This window comes from Fringilla coelebs, assembly GCF_963513975.1.
Source record: "Fringilla coelebs genome assembly, chromosome: 2".
Taxonomy (NCBI): Eukaryota; Metazoa; Chordata; class Aves; order Passeriformes; family Fringillidae; genus Fringilla; species Fringilla coelebs.
The window spans coordinates 76,587,542-76,615,534 of NC_140029.1; the positions used below are offsets into that span (position 1 = coordinate 76,587,542).

Genomic DNA, 27,993 nt, shown 5'->3' on the forward strand with positions numbered 1-27,993 from the left:
TGATGGAAATGCAAAACAATAGAAACCAACACTTAGGGCTGTACTTTACAAACACTTAAGAAGCCAGAATTTAATTTAGTATAAAAACTATTTGTAGGTTGCTGTCTTCATGACTTTAGAAACTCAAGAAGGATAAAGAAAAGCATTTTCAGAAGCTCAAATAAAATAATAAACATCAAATAGCGAATTTTAGATAATGAAGAGCAGCCAGGATATACTTCTGCTAACAAGATCAATTATTTTTATGAGGCCACATCATTGTTGAAAGACTGGGATTTCACTTTGTCAATCTATATGCCTACAACAAAACAACTCCTTCATCAGAGGGCTCCAGACAACTTTTTTTGAACCTTGTACCTTAAGCTCACATATTTCATATAATCAAGTGTATTATCCGATGTATTCCATATATTCAAATGTATTATCTGATTTTTACCTCTATAATGGATTCTCCTCTATTGAACTGACATCTGCTATCATTTGATGTCTCTTCTGGTCTCCAGCTTCTAGTACAGAAAGCCATAGTTTTGTCTCTCCATTTCATGGAGGTCCTTTAGATAATTAAATGTGTCTTGACTCAGGATAATCAGCCACGTTTAAGCAATTGTATTAAGTCAATTATGCATACGTTTTCACTGCAGGCAGACTTAATAGGATTAATCTGACTACACTACAGACAACTATAACTAAGTCCTACACTTACTGACAAAAAACTTTTTTATCTACTTATTTAGTCTTCATATTAAATTTGAGTAAAATACTTGGGGATTTTCTTCTTTAGCACTTACATTCTCTTGAAAAAGTTCAGGGTGCATTCCTCGTACAAAATGTAGAGCAAACATTAGCTGATCAGCCTGAAATAAAAGCAGTAAAAATGTATTTATATACTCAGAGAAAGTCCTATTTCTGGCTCTTTTTTATAAGTAACATTTCTTTAAAAGACCACCTCAAGTTCCATATTAATGACTTAGTGACATATATCCTAATACAAAATTGCTACATCCCTTTGCAAATTAGAGAAAGTGGGCTTTGGAGTGGAGGCTAAAAAGGCCCTTACTAGGAATTAAAATCAAGTTTTGCAAGGCATGGAAGTTCTCATTTTATTGATAAATATGAACATCATACAACATTGAGAACAAACCACACCATTTCGCTTTTTCATCTTCTCAGACAAGGTCTGAAGCAAATCCATATCCCAACTGCCTATCAGGATGCTCCCTGGATAATCTAGTATCCAAAATTTGAACGAGAATTGTTTAGAAGAACACTAAGTGGCCCAGACAAAACCTGCTTTGACAAATTAAAGAGGAAAGATGGGCCGGTTCAAGTGCTCAGGTAAATTTCTTGGCACCACTTCATTTAGCAGCATTCATGAAGCCTATGTACACATAAATAATAACCACAGACAGACAAAATCCTCCTTGATTCCAACATGCTTCAAAAGGGTATGAAGTTGTATCAGCTACAGCATTTATGAAGACACTAGTAAAGCCTCAGTGCCATAGCAATCTTTAAAAATTTTCATGGATAAAAGGAAGAATTAGCAGTGAATTGTGGATGGTGTGAAGAGTTTATTTGTTCTCTCCACTATTACAACACAACAGTAAACTGGAGGGACCATTAGTTTGAAGCTGCACAGTTAACACATTTTCAGTATTTTCTAAACTCCAGTCTGATAACACTTAAAATCTTTCCTACTAGAAATCTCTTTTCTGACTTGCATTTGAACTCTCTACTCTTCTTACATATAAAAATTTCTGCCTTCCATATTCACAAGGTGTAATGACTTAGTGGAAGGCTTCACATACTTATGACTTCAAAGACAAACATTAATTACTATGAGACTATTTCATGAGATTCCACTTGGACTTTGATAAACAAAACCGCTTAGAAAGAACTGCTACCCCTGTATCCTCAATGCAGCATTGCTAGATTGGGGGACAGAGGTAGGAGGTGGGGTAAAATTTTCAAGATCTGTCCATTCTCACAGGCCAAACTACAGACTTGCATGATTTTTACTGCTCAAACCATATATGCAGATCTACTGTGCTTTCTTCAGCCTGGTCCTGTGAGACAAACACCTCCTGTTATGACAGTTTCATGTGTAAGTAAAAATTAAAACTAAAAATGAAAGGCTTAGTTTCCCTAGGTTTTTAGTAAGAAAGTAAGAAGTGAAAAGATGCCTGACTGAAATTAAGAAGAAATACACTAAGAACTTTTCTTGGAAGAAGAACAAGAAGCAGACAGAAACAAAAAAGGTAGCAGGTAGACCTTTGGAAAAGGCCATGAAAATAAAAAGGCGAATATACAATGTAGGACTTACAGAAACATAGAAACATCTAGGTTGGAAGAGAACTTTAAGATAACAAAGTCCAAACATCAACATAGCAAACCCACTTCTGTTTTCTTTCAAAAAAGAAAAAAACAAACCAAAAATACAAAAAACTCCCAAATAACCACACAAAATATTTAGTATATATATATATATATTTAGTAATGCAATAAATAAAAAGGAACATAAAATGAGTGCTCAGAAAACTGTGATGCCCATGACTGACTCTGAAGCCAGAATGAGGCAGAGAGGTAGAGGTAGAACTCTGTGAAGAAATGTGCATCAGCAATATTAATTTGGTCATAAACTGATTTTAAGTCTTCATTTAGCATGTCAGTTACTGATAGTGCAATGTTTTGCTTCTATTACACAATACTGCTCATTTGAAGTTGATCAAGTGCTGGTTAATGAAAGAAAACTTTCAAACCCAGTGCACTGTATAAAAGCCAAAAAAAAATACAATCTTACCTTAAACAAACAACGACAAACGTATTCATACACTGTATGTTTCAATGAGCCAATAAGCAGCTTGATTCTTTCTTCAGTATTACCTGAATCCTAAAAAAGAAATTTCAGATTTCAAAAATTCCTGTGGAAGTAAAAAACTTTCCAAGCACTTTGTAAATTTCAGCAAAATGACATAAATAATCTGGACTCTACGCGACACTAGTTCTAATAACACATTAAATTCAGCTGCAGCTATCAATGATTCAGTAGGAAATTCATGTTGTAATATTAAGAAATAAATATTTTAGCATTGAATATTTTGACTATGAACATGACACAACTTTGTGTATAAAGAGAAATACATTGAGAATGAGAGTACATTTCCTTCTCCTAACATTAATATCATTAAAATCTCATAATTGTCACTTGAAAAAAAATTGCTTATTAATTGAATTACTATATTTAATACTTCTAAACAAGTATATTGATCTTTAGTGTAGTTAATAAACTTCTGGTCAAATTTGGCCCAACTGGAATGAACACTGTAGAAAACAGTAAGTGTACACTGTTCTTCAAAGCTCATAGATTGAAAAAATAATTCCAACAGGGAAAAATTTGAAAGATAGGAAAAAAAGAAGAAAGGGACTGGCAGGTAGGGAGTGTGTTACAAGTAGTATGACTTTATTTCTACCATGCTGGAATTTGAAGAGACAAGTTTAAGATGGGCAATTGTGCAACTGATTTGCCTAATACCTTTCCCATGTCTAATAGATTTCTTGGCATGAAAAACTGGATAGAGGAGAAGGAATAAAGAAAGCAAGCAACAAAGGCAAAACCAGAAATTGAGCTTTAAATAGGTAACAGTACAGGCAGAAAAAAAAATTATGAAGGAGTGTGAGTAAGAACAAGTTAAAACATCATGTTGTGGAAAAGAAGTAATAGGAACTTCAAAGAGGGCCAGTTCACACAGTCAGAACTGTGTTCCTAGTAATGACTGGAGCTGAAGGAGAGTTGTAATCACAGATGCCAGAACAAAGGGGAATCCAAAGGAAACACGATGAAAGGCTGCTGAATGACTTTCTAAGTAAAAACAAAGAGAAATGTGAAGAATTTTGGAGATGCTTAATAAAAATAAAATGCACTATTACTCAGTGTGGGCATTTTGATCTAAGGAGTGAGGTGACAAGGGATAAATCCATTCTTTGCTTCAATAAGAAAATACTGGCCTAAGAATACAGAAGAATATAAAATAAATTTTAAACAGGACAGGCTGCAGGCATGCTTACAGACTGTAAAAAAGTAGATAAAGTTATAACCTTCCTTTGGGTAAATGAACCATGTAGAAATAGAGGTATTTTCTTATTCTACCCCTTGTTGATAAAATTAGCATTTCAGATCATTAATTCATTTAAATAAAGCCCTCAGTAAACTTATAATCAGCCTTTGTTCTCCTGATTCACCATAGACAAAGAACAAGCCTGAAATCACAAAGATGCTTTCAGATGGTAGAGAAATTCTGTAATTTATATACAACATAATTTAGAAGTCCACGTGCCTGTATTCCGAACATCTAAAGCACAACAGGTCAGCATCACTACTTACTATACACTTCATCATCAGTTATTCTAAGCTTTTTTTTAAAAATGTCCAGAGTGACTAATAAATTCTAGGGATCAAAGCAGATGGACTCCTCTGCAGCATTAGCGCTTCAGAAGAAGAGCAAATACCTGCTCGCTTTGCAGAGCCCTTTGGAAAAGCCGCAGGAACGCCGCCAGACTAAAGCGGTACATATTGTTAATTTTGGACAAGTCAGAGATGATGAAGTACATCTTGCTAGCACTCTCAGCCAAAGGGAGATAGGCATCCCTCTCCTGTGGAGGAAAAGACACGCATAAAAAGCCAGGTGCATTACTGCCACCTACTGATTAGTGCATAAACATTTACTCAGCCCACTGAGAAAACATTCCTATGACTCCCACTGATTTAGAAAACAGAATCCTTTCCAAGCCTTCAAATTGAGGGATCAGCACTCCAGACTTCAACACTGCATTGAGATTTCAAAATTGGAAGAAAAAATTTTTATCAAAAAATCCTTTAGGGATTTTTTTATGCAGAATACATTGGAAATTAATCTCTAGGGCACTAAGGTCTTTTCCCATCACAGAACACATCCCAAAATTCAATGAGAAATTTTAAACTAAACAAATAGAACACAGAAGACAACTCTTCAATCTGTCACAAAAACAGGATGTCACATGAATAGCATCAGCAATGATCTACACTTTTCCAATAGCAAGGGGCATATTAAGCAAAAACACCCATATGAACTATAATGTTTACAATATGGCAAAAACAAAGTCAAAACTCATTACTTGCCAAAATTCCTTTAATTCAAACTAGTAGACTTTAAACTAAGTACTCAGCATATACAGACCAAAGCACTTTAATTACTGAAAATATTGCATGTACTTTCATATCCCAAATATCATTTACCCAAAAAGAACTAATATAATATGTTACTCATCCTATAACCCCATGGATGTATGTATCTTCTCTAGATAAAAGATGAGTATTTTTAGCAGGAGAAAAACAGTACTTTAAAGATTAAAATATTCTTCTACCTTGTCAAGGAAACTCTGTAGTCTGAAAGATTCAGCCAGTGATTCTTGGATGAGTGCACTGCTTGCTTTAGTTTGATTCAAAGATTCAATCAGCTCCTTATTTTCTAGTATATTGCCTTGTGATGTGGCAAGTGTCTGGAAAAAGAAAGTCATCTATGTTATATTAAAAAAAAATCCTCTAAAGTAACCATTTTGGAAGCTATCTTTCTGATCTGTATGTATTTCTGAATCATTGAATGCATCTCAAGAGTTCTCGAAAACAGATGGTTACTCCAAAAACTGTGACATTTTTTAAAGAAGTATGGAAAACACAGTTCAAGAACATATTCCAAAAATCCAGACTGCCATATTCTGGAACATAGGTTATCAGCAGGCTTTTGAGAATTATTTCTATGATTAGAGTCTTAGGCACTAACATTCCCATGGTAAATACAGATTAGGGTATTTCTTCCATGTGTTTAACTTCTCATTTAACCTGAAGTTGGTAACTTGTAAAAACTTCCTATACTCAGTCATTCATGAATTCATTTTCCTTCAAAAGCATTCCAGTTCTCACAGAATTCTCATCTCCAACTGAGATGAATATTCACATTACAACAATTTAAGTTTCATAATCAATGACCACTTTAAAATCCTTGGGATTGCCTCACATTTTTCCTGAGTTCTCCTCATTAAATTAAGCGATTAAGCAATTACTCTCACTTCTAAGAAGTGGGAAAAGCTTGAATAGTTCACTTATATCCAAGGTTTTTTACTAACCTCCAGTAAATACACATCAAGATATTTATTTTGAAAACTGGCTGCTTGTCAGTCAAATCAGACCTGTAGGACATCATTTTAGAATATTTGGAGGCACAGATTCACCAGTTAGAGTAGTAGAATGCACTTAATTCTCTACCTGAAACAAGTTTAGAACAAGATCACCTACTTTTTCAGGTAGTCCAGTTTATCCATGAGGAATCATACTGTGAGCTATGAGACAGCACCCACGTCTTTACTCTGAGGCTTTTAGAAGGAAATCAGTACAGTACTTCAGAGAGAATGGAAATGTTGCTTTAAGATTAACTTAAATTTAGCTAGACCTCATCCAACATTGACTTCTTTGATAATGAAGTCCACCTGCCAGTTTCCACTGAGCCTCAGGTTTCTTTTTTCAGGGTCAAAGAGTATCCTGATTTCAGGATAACTTGCTAACAAGAATTCCAAAAATTTAAATCAACCTTGCTGTTACAACTCAGATGCTTTTTCTTGCAGTTATCTTAGGCATCAACTTCTTTAAGTTTTATACTCGATTATTCAGATCAGACAAATGAAAATGATTTTGAGTTCCAAGATCCCATAAAAAGTGTGTTCTAAAGTGAAATTTGCTTTGCTGTATCTCTGAACCCTCAGGTTCTGGTAGACAATAAGGTGTTAAAATGGTCAAATCTGGATATGGAATTTTATTAGAGAGCAAGTTCCCCTCTTCCTGTAAGAGAAATCTGCCCCATGAGAATTTTAAGAAAGGGCTGACCTTAGTATTTGAGAATAAATCGGGAGTTCAATAGGGACAGTAAATGTGGAAATTCAAATCACATAAAATAATTATGTACAAAATTCTAAAACTGAGCTATTAATCACAGAATTATGATTGGATGGGACCATCTAGCTCCAACTCCCCTACCATGGGCAGGGATGACCCTCACTGCATAAGGTTGCTCAAAGCTCCATCCAAACTGGCCTTGAACACTTCCAGGGATGAGGCATCTCCAAGTTCTCTGGGGAACCTGTTCCCAGAGGTTCCCAGAGGATCTGGTGCTTTACCACCCTCCCAGCAGAGAATTTCCTTGTAATATCTAAACTAAACCTAGCCTCTTTAAAATCCATTCCTCCCTTGTCCTGTTGCTGATTATCCTTGTAATAAGCCCCTCTCCAGCTTTCTTGTGGGCCAGTCTAACCTGCAAAACTATTATTTTATGCTAACCCATTGCACTCAAAACTGCAAAGTTCTGCGACTTAGCTATTGACTGAGGGGTTTAGGGCACCAGGTCAACCTCGCTGCATCTCTGACCTTTCAGAAAGGCAGAATCCAAGGATCCATTCTTACAAGCATGAAGTACAATTTCTGTGAAATCCATGGCTAGAAACAAACAAAAAATAAAGCAGTCCTTCCTTGGAAGCCACCTTTTTTTATAGAGGTGAACATCTGTTTCTGAGCATAAGTACTTTCAATAAAATAAAAAGATGATCTGAAAATTGAGAACATTCATTTTAAATGCAAGACAGGGAATGTTAACTGTAAAGAATATTACAGCTCATTGCTAACAGGAAACAATTGTAGAGGTTTAACATTTTAAATGTCTTTCTCAGCAATCTTTCCATTTTGTAGGGGGATTTTTTTCATTTTTTTCACAACACAGGATCATTTCTCAACTTGAGAAAGAGTCATTTGATATGATTCACAGGCTTAAAAGTGTGGCTTTTTAAAAAACTCATAATTTCAAAATGAAATAGAATATTTTTGAATAAAGTTTTCCCTTCTTGGTGTGTTAAAATGACTGAAATTTCTAATCAACCTCAATCAGCCTAAATCTATCTCACCAAATTAATAAATTTAACTATGAAACTACTTAATGTATTGAAATACTACAGTTTCATAATAGATGTACCTTCATATTTACTCTACTCTTCCAACAGGTCCAGGCAAATAATGCCTTTATTTTTTCTAATCTAAAATCCCAACGGCTCATTATTCCAACACTTCCAGCATCTTCATTCAAACACACAATAATGTGATTATCATCTTATTGGTCTAACAGATATTAAAGAAGTGAATTTGTTTTACCTCCAAAAGAGAATCCTCAAGTTTAGCTAACTGTATCTTCTTATCTTCTTCCTGTTGTAACAGCTTTGTCTTCTGCTCTTCCAAATCAGGCTTTTCATGCTGAATTGTTAAAGCCAAAAGCTAAAAACAAAGAGAGAAAACAAAAAGGAAGTTGTTTGGTTTTTTTTTTGAATTTCCACTTCAATAGAGGTCAGTTTTTATGGATACATTGTATGATGCCAATTCCATACCTCCAGAGGAAGGAGGAAATCCATATGGTTATCTATACTTCACATTTTGAATTATAGCTTACTTATCAACATCTTATCTACATCCCATTCTAAGCCCCTTGTTAGTGTAGAAAAACTAGTTTCATACCAAATAAGGAGGGAATTTCTTCCCTTAATTGATCTCTTACTTTTTTTTGCTTTCTTCCATTTATGTTACTTTTTGATTCCTAGACTTTATAGATAAAACCTCAACAGCTACTAGCATTTTAAAGGAAATAAAATACACAGTATTTTGGTTCCACTACATTTTTTTCTGTACACAAAGTACCTTGATGATACCAGCATTATTCTCTAAGTAGGACACTGGAGAGCTATAACAGAAATGTTTCCATGGTACCATAACTGCATCTTGAACAGAAACCAAAGGCTTAGCAATTAATCTGTTGCAACTGAAGTCAATGAGAACATTTTCATTTTCTTTGCTGGACTCACTCCTTGGTTCCAAAGCACATAAAAATTTTATTATTTATATTTGTGAGCTTGAAAATACCTCCATAACCATTAACACAAACTGCACCATAGGGCTTATTCCAGGGACTGGATGCAGCTATGGATGTTCACTATACATACACTGGTTTTATTCTAAATGCCTACCTGCCCTCTTAAGCCACTTGCTGTTGTGGTAAAGTTTACTTCCGTAACAATAGAAGAAGCGTCAGGTGGAATGAAGGGATTTGGGTTCCTTGTTGATAGAAAAAGACGGAATTCTTCATTATAATCTATCATTTTTTCACCTATCTGTACGGCATAACGGGGTCCTGTAAACAACAAGCAGACATTATACTCACTCTGATTGGAACATTCTGTAATTATCTGAAAACAATGGTATTTGTGTAATATTTTATGATCAATGGATCTAAATATATGTTACAATATGTAGTTATAAACTGATTGGAAAAAAATACAAATTCAAAAAAGAACACATCCTAACCTGCATTGTTAAGAGACAGAAAATTAATAACATAGCAATAATATAGGAAATTACATAGTAAGAATATTTAACACACCTGAGTAGTTTAATTATCCTTACCCAGAACACAAAGCATCAAGGACAAAAATGCATTTGAAGTAAAAGTAATACTAACAACTTTTTGAAATGTTCAGACCATGAATAGGAGACAAAACACCACGGAAGATGACCTTGGGAATCCCACTTATGTGTAAGAATTTTGTCATCATATCAACATATTCCTTTACCTTTAAACACTGGTTTACCACTCTACACTAGACATAAGTATATACTGGCTAACTAAGATGGTTCAATATTTCCTTATCCAAACCAATTAGATTTAATTTCTGGATCTGTTAAATTTATTTGTAGAAGGTTCATGTTGCTGTATAATCATAATGCTATTAAGATACTATTTTCTACAATAACTGTTATAGAGCAAGTCAGTGGAACTGATGGAATATCTAGACAGCAGAATGAAAGAAAAAATATTCCATCAAGAAATATCCCCCATTGTATTATTAGAAATATATTTAATTTAACCATATTATGAAAGAAACAAGTGATTTATTATATAACTGAAGTCATGTTTTCAGTCTGTTTATACTCCTAATATTTCTCTATATGCCTGTTACAGAATAAAACTACATGTACAGCCCCCTCCACCCCTCTTCCATAACAGGTTTCCATTCCAGCAGGGTTAGAAAAGAATAGACTCAGACAATGAAATTATTAGAGTAAGATCTTGCCTCCTGATAGCAAAAAACAAAGAACAGAATTATAAGTTGAAAAGTGAAAATTTCCATTCCAGAAAACTTTCCAAGATGGCATACTTAGGTGCTTCTCTATTTTTAGCAGTGGGTGCAGATCAGAAATATAAATCTCTTGCTAAAACACCAGTAGAGATGAAAATCACATACCAATTTTCCTTCTATGCCAAAGATCAGAATAAATTTTAAGACTACCTTGTAAAAATGTCAAACAGAAAATGGAAGCTGTACGAAGACGAATTTACTGCAGCATATAGATTCATATTTTTTCTTAACATTTCCTTCCAAGTAATGGAGAGATGTACAGTCGTCACAAGCAAAATAATGCAAACAGGTCCCCACACCCACATTTTGACAAAAAAAAGGAGTGCATGCTTGCTTATAACGTGATGGAAAAGATTCAAATAGTGACCCATTCTTCCTTTTCCAACAACAGCTCTTTAGTTTGGACCTGCACAGACTTGGCATTAACATAGCTCATTAAAAATCAAAAGGGGATGTCTGAGTGTTACAAGCAATTTTCCTGAGCAAACTGGTATATTTGAATTTAATCTGCTTTCTCCACAGTTCTGAAGCCACAGTTGTCTTTCATACTGTATCTCATTAGCTCTCCAAAATTTGGCAGAAGATAGAGGGGCAAAAAAAAAATTGTTACAGTGTTCTACCTAACCCTCCACAGATCCCTGAAATCACTACTTTGGTTTCATTCTTTTAATGAAAATAAACAAGCAGGTGCATCTGCAATGGAAGACTGATTTAAAATAATACTTTCTTTTCCCTAAACAGATCTTTCTTATATTGGTGATAAATGTATATATGAATCTTGTGGTATTTGCATTTAATTTTAGCATGTACTTACATTTGAAGAATTACTGCTACCTCACACATCATTAGATCTCAATAGTAGATGAAATGACAGCAAAAATAGAGTCTTAAGCTACTTTTAGTACCCAAAGTTCATACAGTAAATACATTGGCACATGCTGAGGAATGACCACTTGAGGCAGAAATACAATCTATTTTAGTTACTGTAGTTTAGAAAATATTTAAAACACACATTGCTGTACTTTTTCATTCACCAAGTTCTCTTGATATAATTTCAAAATATGTAACATAATTCAACAAAATTTATGCTGAGATACTTGCATAATTTCTATTTATTTTTGCCATGCTCTCATCACAATTTTTCATATTAAAAAAAAATTCTTTAAAGCACCTAAGTCCAAAGCAGTCATACAAACAGGTAGAACACATTATCTGTCCAAACCAGAGATATTATATTGCAAAACCTAAACATTGTGATTTTTCACTTTTCTTGCATTGGTTAAGGGACTCCTTTCACAAAATTCCACCATTTTGCTGATCTCTATAACCATTCCCCTTCTAAGGACACATCAGGAACAGACCCTGTGTGTCTTCTTCAGGTTCAGAGAAATCCAAGAGAAGCAGGAACACCAACATTCTAAACCTTTGATTCCTAACTGCACTAACAGTGGTGTAACTTCAGGTTTATTTAAGGCCCAAGTTTCCAATTAAAACTATGTGTTTGAAATGATCCCAGGAAATCAACTTAAAATTTAATTTTCTAAGAGCCTATAAAAACACATTTTTGTAACTTTAATTTAATATTTTTAATTTACTTTTAAATAACTTTCAATTTAATACTTTCCAATATTTTTCCACTTACTAAATAAGAACATATCTCCAGTATATTTCATATACTGAAGGGTTAGTAGCAGGTTAATACTACAGAGGAAAAAAAACTACACAGTATTACATTTTCAGAAAAATCAAGTTTTATATAAATAGATCCAAACTACAAAAGTTTTGAGCAAGCATATGCAAAGATCTTGGTGATTTACCTTGAGCAGTAAGATCTTTTCTTAGCAATGGGTAAAGCACAGGTTCCACTCCATCCATTTCCTGTATAATAAGTGTCTTCCCAAATCTCACTGCCAGCTCCAGAGCAGTCAGGAAGTTGGTGTCCTGGATAAATAGAAACAAATTCCTTTTTGAAAAATACAAACACTTTAGGATGAGTAGGAAGGCATTACACCAAACAATCCAAATCTAAAAATCAGTAGTATAGATGAAAAATCCTATTAGAGGCATATGATATTTCAGGGTTTAGCCACAAATGCTTAGTTTAAATAAACTTGATCAAGAAAACCTATCTAACATTCCTAGATCTTCAAGTGTTGCATCAGAAGAGAGCAGGTTCACTGTCATGTCTGCCAGGTGCACCTGGAAGTCCTGGCCAGGACTCCTATCTCAAATTTTAATATGTAGCTACGTCTCAAAACTGAACCAAGCACAGAATTCACATTATTAAGAGGTCTACAGGCAGTCTCTTGTTGCACACAGGTGTTTAAACAAGCATGTGGTGCTTATGATCCCATTAATCAACAGAGATCCTGGACAATATAGGCAACAGAGGTTAAAAGGCAATCAGACCAATCAGCTAGCAGGACAAACTATCAATTACCCAAAAATATGTTATCTACTACTGATATGTTATCTACTACCCTCAGAGAGTATCTACAAGGGTTCCACAGAGCCAGCAGGGATCTGTGGAAGACCTACATGCTGTTGAAGCAATATTTTGAGGCCAGGTGGGGTTGAATAAGGGACTTCTGAACAGCACCATGTTCCTGCCTGTGTGTGTGCAACTGAGCTGCACCTCACTACACAGGGAAACAGTTACAGGTACACAATGAATTTCAAGTACCCTGATCTCAAACTGGAATCAAAGTTACTCTTCCCAATGTAGATAATACAACACAACAATCACAGGGAATTAAGTGTATATATACACCTGAAATCCAGTGAACTTCAGCCAAGTATACAAAGGACTTCTCTATTTGAAAGTCTTTTCTATCTTCCTCTTAGCAGGGAATATGACATTCTCAGAGACAGTAGCACAAAGAGGCAAACTTGTAGAAATAACACCAGATGTTGACCCTCCTATTTTAAATAACCTAGAACTCTGTGGGGAATTGTATTCTTCACACAATATTTTTGGTGATTTCTATCACAAACCTTTAAAGACTACATTGTAATAGAATAGAGAAAGCTCTTGTAATGGAACAGAGAAATCTCAAACAGAAAAGACCAAGAGTAAATACTGCACCTGTTGGTTAATAACTTCCAAACGTGATTCCTTCAAATGTGTCTTCAACCATTCAGTAGCCCGGAAAGAAGGGTCTATCAAAAATGGACAAACTTTACTCTAGGGAAAAAATACAAACATATTTATTAATATCTATTTTAAGAAAAAAAAAAGATTTTTTTTTATTTCTGCAAACTAATGGAATATGTATTTTCAAATCTTTTTTAATTAACAAACTGTTTAGAGAAACAATAACAGACTAGGAAATTTAAACCTTTCATTTTATCACCTCTTTAAAAAAAACAAGGAGACCACCCAAATCCAAAATTCTTGGATGCTTGTCCTGCTGAAGTTAGGCAGTTCTTCACCTTCTCTTAAAAATAGGATTCTCTATTCAATGAGCGTAATTCACAGCTTTTGTTATTCACAACTGATTTTAAACTTAGAAGAATTATTAGTTTTCCTTTTTCTTCCTCTGGTGGGAAAAGGTACAATACTTCTGGGTTTGGACATAATGCATTTTAGAAAGAATCATGAATACAAGTATTTTGCAGGCACAAAGCTACACTCAACTCAGCCCAGTACATCCATGTCTCTCTTGTGCTGTGGATCACACAACTGGACCCAGAACTCCAGGTGAGGCCTCACCAGCGCTGAGTGAAGGGGAGGGATCACCTCCCTCAACCTGCTGCCAATACTTTGCCTAAAGCTGTCCAGGACACCATTGGCCTTCTCCTTGGCAAGGGCCCATAACTGCCTCATGGACTACCTGGTGCCTACCAGGACCACCAGGTCCTTTTCTGCAAATCTGCTTTGCAACTGGCTGGTCCTCAAAACATATTGGTACATGGGGTTGTTACTATCCAGGTGCAGGACTGCATAATTCGTCTTCCTGAACTTCATGAGGTTCCTGTCAGCCCATTTCTTCAGTCTATCAAGGACCCTCTGGGTCTCAGTCTTACCCTCTTGTGGATCAAAGACTCAGCCATAGTATGGCTTGGGTTGAAAAGTCCCTTAAACATCATCTAGCTCCAACATCCCTGCCAAGGGTGGGGATGCTTCTCACTAGATCAGGTTGCACATGGTTCCAATACAACCTGACTTTGAGCACTTCCAGGGATGGGGCATCCACAGCTTCTCTGGACAACCTGTGCCAGTGCCTCACAGCACTCTAAGTAAAAAAATTTTTCTTAACATCAAATCCAAATATCTCCTCACTAAGTTTATAACTATTCTTCCTTCTCCTCTTATTATCTGCACATGAAAAGACTTGTTCTCCCCCTTTTCTGTAAGTCCTCTTTAAGTACTGAAAGGCTGCAGTGAGGTGTCCCCAGAGCCTCCTCTTCTCCAGGTTGTACAACCCCAGCACTCTCAGCCTATCTTCACAGCAGACATGCTCCAGCCATCAGGCCATCTCCTGTATGGCCTGATGGCTGGATATACATCAGCATCAGCTGTATCTCCCGGTTTTGTGTCAGCAAACTTGCTGAAGGTTTAAACATGTATTTTCAACAATTCTCTAGTTCAGTCGGATAGAAAAGCATTTCCAACTTTGGGACTTTTTTTAGACTAAGGTCCAGTATTCCAAACTGAGTAGCTACGCAGATCTCAAACTGAAAGACAGGGGAACATGATGAGTATTCAAGCATCAGATCAAAAGATGATCAGCACAAAAGGCTGAGAACTGTATTGTAGACCACTGGTAAAATATCATGTCTAATTTCAGCTTTATGAGGATGTACACAAGGAAAATTATTTGACTTGATTGAATGTTTCAAAAACCTCTGTACACATGGTGAGATTTTTAAGAGCTCAATCTATTCAACTAATGAAAAAGATAAAAATAAGGTTTTATTGTAGCATATAAGCATCTTTAATGGTATAAGACAGTGTTTGTTGAAAAGCTTTTTAATCAAACTGAGAAAAGAATATATAGATCTACTAAAAGGATAAAGTAAGATAAATTCAAACTGGAGAAAAATCATTAATTAATTTGAATCATAAATCATCTAAGCAAATCACCTGTAGCAAATGCAGATTCTCCTCAGGCCATTAAATATTTACTTGTTAGTAGATCTAATAAATGACTAGAATATTACATACATAATCATATATTATGTATTATATATATCTATAGATATGATAAAACTGGATATTTTCCTTTTCTCAAGTATTATTAGACAGATATATATATAGATATATATATATAGAGAGAGAGGTCTTGAAGGGTATCTGCACATAGCCTCTTCCTTTTTCTGAGAAAAAAAAGCAATAGAAATTATATGCCAAAGTGAACATATATAGGGCATAATCTTCCACTGGTTGTATTGGTGTTAATGACTATTTACACTTTAAAACTGAATAGACTGATATGGAATAAAACAGTGGCAGCAAAACTGAAAACTTGTATTTTCTTTTACATATTTTTTCCTTTTGCTACAAAATATCCATTGTTACATAAGTACTTATTTCTGTATGTGTGTGCTCTCTGTGATACCAATAAAAAACACAAATTAAATAGTTCAAGTTGCCATGTTACTGAAATTTGTAAAAATTTAAATCCTTTCAAGACAAGACAAAAAAGCAAATTTACCTGCAAGATGACAAGAGCATTTTCTATCGAAAGGTCATCTGAAGGCAAACCTTCACTTTTCCAAACTAACTCCTCACTTTCTGTACACAGGAACCGTCGTAAATCAAACTCTGACAAATGAAAGTGTAAGTTTCTGTCATCATTTACAGTCTGCATAGTTTAAAAGTATTTACCAGTCTATACAGAACAGAGGCTTTGTCTATTAATAGAGTGCAAGTCTGTAGACTTGCCTTTAATCTATTATTTTATTACTTTTATTGAACTTATTATTAATAAGTAGCAGATGTCATAGAAATATTTTATAGTTTTGCTAACACACAGAAAAAAATGATTACTGAAAAAGCAGAAGCAATCAGAATGCACTGGCAAATTTACAACAGTTAAGTGAACACATTCATTTTTGTAAACTATTCTTTTTAAGAAAGGACTCTAAAGATACAATTATTTATAAATATGTATAATCTTAATAATTTTAGAGAATGATTCTAAGAAATTTTCAGTATCTAGAAATATTTATTGAGCAAGAAAATGTCTCTTCTCATTTGGGAGTACAAATACGATTGAGACAGTTCATTAGAACTCACTGGCATTTCTCACTTCCTCAATCAAGCTTAATTACTTGCATGCAGACACTGACAAACAACACACAAAATTACTTTCAAGGCCGGCTGATTTGGTCCATTCATCCAAGCTGTTTTTCCTCTGATCCTCAGGAGCAGCAGAAAGATATGTAATAAATGCCGCTGCTAACTGAGCTCTTTTAGGCAATGTTGCCAGCTCATCTGTTATCTCTGACACCTTCAAAAAAAGAAGTACAGAAAGTATAGGTGTTTTGCAAACAAAAACTGCATTAATAGATCTCATCGGTTACTAAAATGTCAGAATTAAGTTTGCCTGCCATTGGTAATACAGTTGAGACAGTTTCTCTTCTTGCATTTCAGGTATCTATACCCAGCTAAGACACATGGAAGTATGGGAAAAATTCCTTTCAGCTCTGGGCTAGAGATATTTCTGGGCACAGATCTGGGCACAGATATTTCTGAGAATGTAGCTGATAAAAAACCATTAATTTGATGAACAGTTCAACTTATAAGCCAATGGATAAATGGTATTATAGTAAGAAAGATAAGAAATATGTGATCCTAGTCACAGTCGGGCTGTAAGTATAACTTATAATATGTACACAGATAATAAATACTATATGCAACTTTTATACTTACTGTTACTCACTGCACGCTTACATGATAAAATAAATTTATCATATATCTTCAAATAATTTATCTTCACTAAATCAACTCTGTTTTGAAATGTTCCAGTATTTTGAAGAAAAATACAGTGTATCAACCTCATATGTGAATGCCATAATCGACTTCAAAGTCCTGTCACTTTTACTTTAATCAAATTGATATTAAAAATAAATGCTGACACACAAAATAAAGGCAACTTTTTATTGGTTCTTCCTCACTTTAAAGGGAAAGAAATACTGACTTTTTACTGTCTTCATTATGGGATGAGTTCCAATTTATCTATTTGCCAGTTTAGTCTACAGCATACCATATAACAGATAGTCTGAATTTTCTAATGTACCAAGATTAAAAACTGTGAGGAATCACTTTTACAAGCATTTAAACGCTGGGGTTCAAATATACCCAATCCTTACTATAGCAGTTAGCTGTATAAAGCTACTTTCAGAGGAAAATCTTCCCAATTTTTCTAGCATGGTGGTCAACCTACAAGAAGGATTCATCTAACTTTAACTTTGGTTCTCCAAAATGCAGGCATTTGGTCTAATTGCTGAGGCTTTTTTCAGTATCAGTGGAGACACAGAATCATGTATCTCAGCAAGAAGATTTCTTCTGACATGATCTTCTGACCCATGAAAATTACTTAGGGCTTTCTGGAGGTGACAATTATTTTCAGCTTATATGTATATTCAGATTTTCCTTTTTGTTTCAGACTGTAGAAGGGCCTGTGTCTCCAAAGGCTTGTCAGTTTCTCTCAAATATATCATTTGAGCAAGTAAGATATGCTTACCTTCCCTACTTCAGCAGCAGAAATGTTTCAAGCATTAAAGACTTCAAAAGCAAAACAATATTTTGGCTCTACCTATATGCACATTTACAACATAAATGCCACGAAAGTGATACATTTTTAGACTGTAATTGTTTAAAATCTGTCCCTTTGGCTGTATCTCAGGTTGGAGAGCCCAACTGCTGACATGTTCAGCCACCATAACAATTACATTCTTGGGATTGAAAACTAGCACAGAATTTTGTATGTTTTCTATGAAATACTGGGGGATTTTTACACATTTGGTAGCAAGGTTATAAGTAGGATGAAGTAAAAAGAAGTTTCAGAAAAAATAAAAGCTTTATTTTCTAACAAGAAATCAAAAAATGTGCACTGGGAGACACACAGAATGGCAGTAACTCACATTCTCCAAGCAGTGCAAAACTGTATTTTCAACTTATCAGCTATAAGATGTACTTTTGAAAATTTTCACTAACCTGAGTACTCCATCTTTTGTGCTCCCTATCAAGTTGATTGATCAGTACCTCTGCAGCTTTCAACGTTTTTTGAGCTTTACTTAGTTCTGCTTCAAGTTTTGCTGCTTCTGTTGTTCTGTTCTGGAACCTGTAAAACAAATAATCTTTGTAATTGCCATCATGAACTACTAAACCTACCAAGAGTTATTTTCAAGGAACCTTAATTGATTGAATTTGCCACGAATGCCTGGCTTATTGTTATCAAAGAACACAACTGCAGTAGTACTTTTTTTTATACTTTCTGCTTCTAATCGGTAGATGGGCTTGTTAGACTTTTAGCTAACAAAATTAAGATGGACGCACAGGTGAAATTTAAAAAAGGATTTGAAATACAGACCATAATGTCTGAAAATCACTCCTTCTATTTAAATAGCCTGACAATTTTAGTGATCATGTAAAGTTTTGTTCTGCATGTAGTCAGAACAACAGCAGGCTCAATGCCATACCATATATTTGTAACAATTTGATAAATTTTATCTATCAAATGTTTAAAAAATACTATTAATAATTCACATGGATGATTCCAGTTTAATTCACAGTAGTCTATTTTGTAAACTAATATGAAGTAAGAACACACCCTAAAAACAGGCATGGTTTAGGTATTATTTCATACTGTTCAATATCTATTTAGTTTGACTAATATATAAAATAATTAATACATTTACTCCACCTATTCAAAGTAATATATTTATATATTAATTTCTAAATATATACTATAAAATTATAATATATAATATTTAACTCTAATATATAGTATTTAATTAATCTAACAAATCACTGTATAGTTGATTTACAAGAATTCAAGAATTATCCTTTTTTTATTTGCAGACTACGAAACATGACTTTTAGTAATACATACATATGTCAGGTTGCAAAGTATCTCCTATACTAAATACATAATAAAAACATCAAACTGAAAAACTTAGATTAAACAGAATCTGGAGAAGTATAAATGTTTACCAGATCTATTTTTATGCCTCTGTGAGTCATATACTTGATGAGAGGCTAAGAAAAAAGGAGAGAGCTAACTAGTTAACTGTCAGAAAAGTAGGCCATCCTAAAAGAAATACTGCCTCTCTTCAAGCTGTGATCAGTACAAGTTTTATAGAGGAATGTTTCCAAAGTCCTAAGGAGTCATTGAAGTCCTCTGTGATTCAGAAGGTGATAAACACACTGTTTCCCTTTGACATCTACAATGCCTCCAATAAAGGCTACCAACACAGTCAGTAGTGAGAAGCAGGTACTTTTAAGGAGCATTTATTTCATCTGATCAAGGAGATGAATTATGGTCTAACAATATTTATCTCCACTGAGAGTACAGACTGCCGAAGCATCACTAATTCTGATGTAAATATCTTGCAGGAGAGGAAGTTACATTTCCTTACATAAAACTCATTATTCATACTGTAAAATCATCCATGGTTTTATTTATATCTTGAAATAAACACACCCAACTTACTTGTCTTTCAGTTCCAATACTTTTTGACCAACAGAGTTCAGAAGATCCTCTAACTTCTGTTTTCTGTCTTCAGTTTTCCTGAGATTACTAGAAAAATGTAACATTTATTTTAAGACTATGGAACCAAGGGAAAAACAAAGAGTAAATATAACAGGAAAGAAATTTGCATAGAGATAGTTCAAAAAATATTCTTCATTGTGCTTTATATTGAAATACAGTATTTTCACATGTAAAAACTTTGAGTACTTCTCATCACATAGTTTTTTAAATGGAAACCAAACACCCCATTCCTAAAGATCAGAACAATTTCTTCTCATACAGAATTTTAAGACCTGGAAAAACAATCAGTACAGATTCCTCAGGTTATGGATGGTCATAGGACTATGTCTTGTCTTCCTGATCCCAAGGAGAAAGTGATAATGCTTGGTGCATGCCTGAAAAAGAGGAACTGTACACCTCATAAAATAGCATGGGTTTTACTGAGAGAATACATTTTAATCATACCTCTGATGCTCATTTCTCCCTGACAGTATTCAGCTGAGACAAGTGACTCATGATTATACAAAAAACATTCAAGGTGTAGCTTCCATGAAAAAGAAACTATTGCACACTTACTTCTTCTGTCTCAGTATGTACGTTTTATTGCCTCTGGATGAGGTTATCTTTTATCTTTTGTTTTTAATAAACTTTAATTCACACAGAATCTCAGAATGGTTAGGGCTAGAAATTACCTCTGGAGATCACCTAGTCCAACCCCCTGCTAAAGCAGGATCATGTCCAGGCACAATTTTAATATCAGAGAAGGAGACTCTCTGGCAGCTTGCTCCAGTGCTCTGTTACCCTCAAGTAAAGAAGCCTTTCCTCATACTCAGATTCCTCCTTGGCAGCTTCAGTTTCACCCACCACCACTGGAATTAACACCACTGATTTTGTAATAGAGTCTAACTTACGCTTCCAAGCCAGCCTTTTCTTTTTCCAAAGGCTGAATTCGCTCTAAGACATGGGAATACTGGATGTTGGCATTCACCCAAGCTGCTAATGGAGCAGCGGCAGCACTGGCTCGTTTAGCATTCTGAAAAATTCAGTACAAGTAAAGTTGTTATAAGAAAGTCCTTGAAGTATAATGTAGAAGACATAAATACAGGATAAGTAACAGCAACAGATTTTCTAGTTACCAACTTAAATATGCTAATAAGCCAACTCTTCTAATGAACTAATCTTTTAAATTGTTACTAAGATTGTACTGAAGGCCATCAATCCATGTAAAACACCCCAGTGGGTATTTTCACAATTATGAAGCTAAACTGAAATTAACAAGTTTTAAGTCAATGAATGATTTATTAGACTCTTACTGTTACAAGGACGCCAAAGGAGCCAGTTAGAATTCCTTGGTCTGAGTTTTACTTTATAGCAGTAGGAAAATCTTTGAATACTCGACTCCATAATGACTTCTTACCCCACCCCTTCACACTCACCAACTAAGTTTTCACTTTAGAAGGCAGTATGCAACAGAGTAATCTATGCAACACCTTTATCTGTTTATACTGACAAATTCTGTAAGCAAAATTCATCACTTTTTCACCAACTGAAGTTCATCCTGAAAATTTTGCTGGCAAACTAGACAATCGTGTCTTTTCTTTTGGTCTTTTTTTGGTCTTGTTTTCATTTTACATAATGCAATCAGGAATTACCTTTGGATCAAAAGATGCTCTGTTTTTAGAAAGAAGTTCTTCAACACTTGCTCGTATTTCTTTTGGAATATTATGGGCATCAAATGATTCTATGTCCTCCCTTACACTTCTTTTGGCCAAGAAACTGTGAAAAGAATGAAATAAACAAGTGAAGAAGAAACAAATGTTAAAAAGGTTACTTCCATATGAAACCGAGGAATTCAGAGCACAAGATTCCTGAATACAACAGAAAGTAGTTCACACTGTAACTCAGTGTTTAATTTTAAAGGTTAAATAAAATTCTCACCTCTTCATGCTCACCCATGATGTATCAAAAATCCCCATCAGGCGCAGAACTCCCTCTAGAATGTCTCTGATTATGTCAGGGGGCATCCGTAATGACCGGATTTCTAACAAAGCCTCTGGCTTTATATTTCCAACAGCTAGTTTAGCTTCACTAACCAGTGGCTTAAAACATGAATGAAAACACATTAAAAAGAGAGATGAGCATACAAGAAACTGAACATTTCCTATTCATTCCAGTTTTCACACAATTTCTTGTTGCTTTTAAATACTTTATTACCTAAGAAACTAACATTGATGCAGATTCATGTTTACCAGTTACTTAAAAATTGCCATGTACTTACTAAGTGATAATAAGTATACTTCCATATAAAACAGTATAATATAATCTTGACATTGTGATACAGGTATCTTTTAATAATGATGCTAAGTACTATTTATAGGCATGACTGGGGATCTCTTTGTAAACATCCATAGAAGTACAGGCCACAAGAGCTTTCTATTTCCAGTATCTAAACAAATCCTTCACCTTTATCAACAAAGCAACAAGGTGAGGAAACAAAGTTACAAATTATCATTAAAGACTGTGCACACCTTGCACATCCTTCATATTTATCAAAGACCACAAAATGGGTCTAATCCTGTAGCTCTATGTCTCTTTCAACACAAAGATATAATTCCTTCATATTTATAATTCCTATCATATTTAAAAGGAGAAAAAGTTAAGTTGTTGTACTGTTCTCTTAGTCTTTAGTATAAATTTTAAAAGCATAGTATGAAAAATACAGACTAAAAGCAATGAGTGAACACATACCTCCCAAAAAACCTGGTGCTTAACAGCTGTAAAATCGCTTGAACAAGCAATTTGCGGTAGCACCATTATGATATACACTTTTCAGGATTTGGTAATAACTATAAATTATCCCCCACTAAACTATGTCCATTCAGCTGATCATACAAAGCCCTATATTACCAGCTTGATCAAAGCAAAATAATGTAGTTGGTTTGTATAAAATATCGGTAATTGAAAAATATTATATAAAATCAGCAGAACTCAGCCAGAGAACATGGTAGCATAGAAGCAGCAGGTAAAGGCAAGATTTGGCTTGAAAACTCTTTCTGCAATTACTATCTAACAGAACACAAATGCCAGAATGACAATCTCTATTTGCCACATGGCATACTGTTTTCTAATGCAAAAAGTTTTAATATCAAAATAATTTAGAGTAAAATTTAAGAATTGTAGGGATAAATTCTGCAAAACCATTTTGCACATCAGGACATAAGTTAGACAAAATCAGACTGCAAAATATTACTTTTCCTTATCAGCTCTTACCTGAACCTCTTTCAGTTCATCTTCAATTTTTCTTTTTCTTTGTTCTATTTCTGCAGCCTCTTCTGCTATTCGGTGTTTAATTTTTTCCATTTCTGCTTTTTGCTCACTAGCACTCTGTAAAAAAAAAAATCCTTTAGCTTGCAAATTTACACAGACTTTATTCCTTTAGGTCTCTTATTTCTTCTAGTCTTCATTATAATAATTTGCACAATACCAATTACAATAAAATAGCCAAGTCTATTCGATATTAGGTAGGCTGGCTAAGTAAATAAACTATATGGAATAAGCATAATTTGCTTTTACAGTGTGTCCTTTCCTTTCTTTACCACAGACCAGATCTTTATCTCTATCTGTGAGGCTCATTATGACTTTTTTCCCCTTCTTTCTGATTTTCCATTCCTATATCAGCCTTCCTCGACAATCATAAGGGTGACAGCCTCTGTAACATTCTTACTACATTTGGAAGTACTATTTTTCTTTCATCGTCTTTGTCCTGATTCCATTTCTTTTTCAATTTCTTTCACAACACCATTTTTTTAAAACACTCTTTTTCTAGCATGTTCATAAAAGCAGAAGTACTGGAACTATAGCTTATTAGCCTAGAATTCCTAATTACTTGCAATTTTGTACCAATCTGTCAGTAAGGATAACTGTCATGTCATCCACTTATATCGTAAATTGTTTGGGTTTACACTTTTTTTCCTGGACTTGTACTGTACCTACCAGTGTCTACAGGCAGACAGTAGCTATTAGACATCTCCAGGAATCCTAAACACTTCAGTACAGCAATTAATAGCTAGTACATAAAACCACAATAGAAAGGACCTTAAAAGTCTTTTATTCATTGAGGATAAAAGTATAACATAAAATATCAAAACTCTAGGCTCAGATCACCTAAAAGATAAAGACTATGAAGCCCAGAGTTTGTGTTTTTCCAATATATAACACATTATCATCACCAGCAATTGCCAAGCTGAGTTGAAGCTGTAGCAATAGGTAACAGATGCATAAAAGCAGAGAAAATCTTTAATAATAATCCTCTGAGCACTTAACCCAAGCTACAGATCAGCATGTTATTGAAGATTACATTCAAATCCATAAAACATTAGCTACATAAAACTAGATTAGACATTTCATGCAAATGAACACGTACTGAATGATCGCTCTGAATAAGAAAACCTTAACTTTCAGTTGTAGGTCAAAAGCTTTTCTCTGAAAGGAGATTAAAAGAGTCTGTGTGTATTAGAGTTCTCTCTGTTATATAAGCTAGATCATTTGAAGTGACATTAAAATGTTAGAGGGCACCTATACTTTATGCTAATCTAAATAATCAGACTTCCACTGTAATTTTTCTGATGTCAGTGGGGCCATTGTGTTTCATTGCTTTTGGCCTATCCTTTGATTTTCTCCTGGAGTGTAGTATGTGCTACCCACATACCTGTAACACTACTGGACAACAGCAGATGCAGATTTAAAACTGAAATCATCAGCACACCAAGCCAATCATCATTATTCAAATTCATGTACTAAAGACAGATAGAGCCTAAAAGTACTAAAAACTGCCTACAGGAAGAGACTTACAAAGAATGGAAGAAATGTACCATTAAAGCACTATGAAACAAATGGCTTGAAAGACCAGGCATTCATTCTACTGCATACAGAGAATGTCTTTGATATCAAACTGCAGACTGACCAGATTAAACAGCAACAAAAAAAAAAAAAAAATTAAAACAACAGCGCAGTGACAGCAGACTCATTACAGTTTATCCTACATTTATAATTCCAGGAAGTGTCAATGTAGAGACCTATTGCCTACACAATTATTTTACTTGACTGAGAAAACAGTACTAAAGAAAATTACAGAATTTTGAAAAAAAAAAAAAGTCTGTCTCTGAGCTGAAGAATAAAAATTCAAAGAGTGATGAGCATAGAGATATTATCTAACTCTCTCAGAGGTTAACTTCTTCTGAGAAGCAGACCTCATGAAATACATATTTTCTAATAGTTCACAAATTTAATTCCTGGTATTTGTTACTTAAAATAGTGCTACTTGTAAGTATTTCACTGAAATTTCCTGTCCGGGATAAACATAAAAGCCAGCAGTTTGGATTTACAAAGTTCTAGGAAAACTTTCAGACAGACTAAACTTCAACAGTGAACACTACTCAGGTACAAAACTTGCACTGATCTCTTCCTACTCAACCAGTTCTAGCCTGATTTAAACTACATAATCCTCTGTCCTGTTGCAACTTTATTCACATCTCTGGGCTCACACCTTCCCTTAGGCAAATTCTTGTAAATGCATCTGGTTTCGTAACAGTGGAAAAGAACACAAAACATAGGCAGTTACAGAGACCAAAGACAGAGAAACAGCTTTTATTCTTTTTTCCCCCCACTTTTGATGGGATTGTATACACCACCTGCATAGATACTGTAATTTCTTGAAGAGCAGCATCAGCTTCATCCTGCTTTGTTTTGAGTAAAATGCTTTGTTCTCCAGCTTTCCTGTTCAGCTCATCTACCAGGGCTTTAGCTTCATTCAGCTTTGAAACACCTGCCTATAGAGGTTTATAAGAAGCAGATATTTAGGAACACATTTTAAGTGAATTTAAATGACCATTTGCTACAAATAGTATGGACAAAGAATAATGTAGATGGATCTTTTTTTTTTAAATTAATCTTCACATTTTCTTGATATTATTTAATCTAAAAATTAGATCTGGTAGTTCTAGCTGTGTCACTCTAAGATCTATTACTATAGCCGGAAGATTTAAAAAAAAAAAACTCAAAATAATAAACTTCTAATGAAACAACAAGCAGCATATAATCTTTGTCCCAGTAATTCAACAGCACTTCAGTTAACTAATATTAATTCAATGTACCTATATCTCCTCTAAAAGCAAATCAATAAAATTAAACAGAATTAAATAAAATAGATTATCTGATTTATTTGAACACTCTAAAAAACATATATATAAAATAAAGTTTCAATTATGCTTAAAATTAACTATTTTCTTTATTCACACTTTCTACATTGCTTACTTAATGCTAATTACATAATACCAATATTTCAAGATATATTTGAAAAAAAATTATCTGGAAGATATTTTGATTGAGAATAAACATCTCTAATTTTCCAGTAAATTATTACCTTTATTTAAGAGAGCATTTAACAAGAAAACATGCCCAGTCTGATACATTCTTGAGGAAAAGTATTAACAAAAACAAGAAAACCACTTTTCACTCTTTCAGGCACTTGGACAGAGAAGGGCATTAAGATTGATACTATTTCTCTCCTGAAACCACAGCATGAGCATTTGCCAATAGAGGACACATTACATAACCATGCTAGCACTACAGCTCATTAATACAAGAGACATTTCCTAATGCAAGAATATATTGGAAAACCGTATGTTAAGGGTTTTAAACACATACCTGCAAGTGGTTCTGCCTTTTTATTAGCTCTCTTCTTTTGCTGCTATTGATGGTGCTGTACACACGAAGGAATGTCATATACCTGCTAGGTGTTGCTCCATACGTTTTACATGATTCGTGGATTGCCAAAAATGACTTCAGAAAATCAGAATGATCTGTACAACATCAGGTGTTATAGAGAAAAAATTAAACTGAATTTTATCTCACATTAAAATAACTAAGAAAAAGCAACAAATATACTTGCATTTCGAGATATGAATTAAGAGTATTCAAGACAGCACAAAGACTATAATTTTTTTAAGTACTCTCAGGGAAACAACATGTAAATACATTTGAAATGCCTATTTCTCAGAAGGAAATACACTGAAATTGTTTGATGTTTGGAAAAGCCAGCAAAATTAATTGCAGACTCCTGAAGGCTAATTGTGTCAGAAACTACTTCCACAAAAATAGAATTTTAAAATACTTGGGACTGTTTTAGAAATAAAGCCCATGTGTTTTTGTCTTCTTCCTTATCTCTGATGACAAACTAAAAGGTTTTCCTGCCATTCAGTTTATTGAACAGTTTCTCAAAAAAGCCCAAAGACACAGTAAAATAAACTGCATTACCCTACAAAATAAAAAATTGCTAAAGCATATCTATATCTAAATGAATGCCTCTAATAAGTACTGTGGCCTAGATTAATTATGATGATCTAGGATAAAGAGGGATGGTAATGTGAACACCAAATAATATTTTTGCCCATTATTCTGATTGGTCTATTAAAAAGCAATATAAACCAAGAAACTCCAAGTGATCCACTTACTATCTTATATTCTGTAGTTCCATGACCTCCAAGTGCTACTTTTATAGAAAGTGGCTAAAAGTAGTAGTCTGCAAGTGAGTGTTGACACTGGTCTCTTAGATTATGTTTGAGACACTCTTTTCAACATGACTATATTTGAAGCCTTATGATAAAAACTAATTATTCGGAAAGAGGGGAATTACTTACAACAAAGCAGTTTTTGAAATTAATAAAGTAAAATGAAAATCTACAAAAAGAATAATGAAATATATAAACTGAAAAACTCTCAAAACATCAAATTTTCAGGTTGTGAAATAACATCCACATAGAAGGAAGACACTGACCAAAACAAAATACAGCTAAATCAGTGTATAAAACTGAATATATACAGTGACTGCTTGTGACAGAAGAGACTACATTTGATCAGGATGCATGATCCAGACTAATGCTCCCTTGTGTGAAACGCCTGCCATGTGAATAACACCAAAGTCTGTGAATACGCTGGTAAACACATACTCAAAGTATCTATGTTATTATCTATGCCC

General features: G+C 34.3%; 1 protein-coding gene across 1 annotated transcript in view; it reads right to left on the reverse strand.

Annotated features, from left to right (window-relative positions):
- Nucleotides 1-27,993, reverse strand: part of DYNC2H1 (dynein cytoplasmic 2 heavy chain 1) — a gene marked incomplete at its 5' end in the record, with an annotated part of 143,228 nt that overhangs the window by 71,930 nt on the left and 43,305 nt on the right. Inside the window, 18 exons of the mRNA XM_084226347.1 lie at nt 789-854; nt 2,801-2,890; nt 4,507-4,650; nt 5,401-5,535; nt 8,225-8,344; nt 9,088-9,251; nt 12,075-12,198; nt 13,343-13,441; nt 15,915-16,024; nt 16,571-16,712; nt 18,422-18,548; nt 19,920-20,006; nt 20,870-20,991; nt 21,611-21,734; nt 21,897-22,057; nt 23,229-23,342; nt 25,649-25,786; nt 26,664-26,818. Coding sequence (XP_084082473.1) covers nt 789-854; nt 2,801-2,890; nt 4,507-4,650; nt 5,401-5,535; nt 8,225-8,344; nt 9,088-9,251; nt 12,075-12,198; nt 13,343-13,441; nt 15,915-16,024; nt 16,571-16,712; nt 18,422-18,548; nt 19,920-20,006; nt 20,870-20,991; nt 21,611-21,734; nt 21,897-22,057; nt 23,229-23,342; nt 25,649-25,786; nt 26,664-26,818 — 2,222 coding nt within the window. The remainder of the gene's footprint in view (nt 1-788; nt 855-2,800; nt 2,891-4,506; nt 4,651-5,400; nt 5,536-8,224; nt 8,345-9,087; nt 9,252-12,074; nt 12,199-13,342; nt 13,442-15,914; nt 16,025-16,570; nt 16,713-18,421; nt 18,549-19,919; nt 20,007-20,869; nt 20,992-21,610; nt 21,735-21,896; nt 22,058-23,228; nt 23,343-25,648; nt 25,787-26,663; nt 26,819-27,993) is intronic.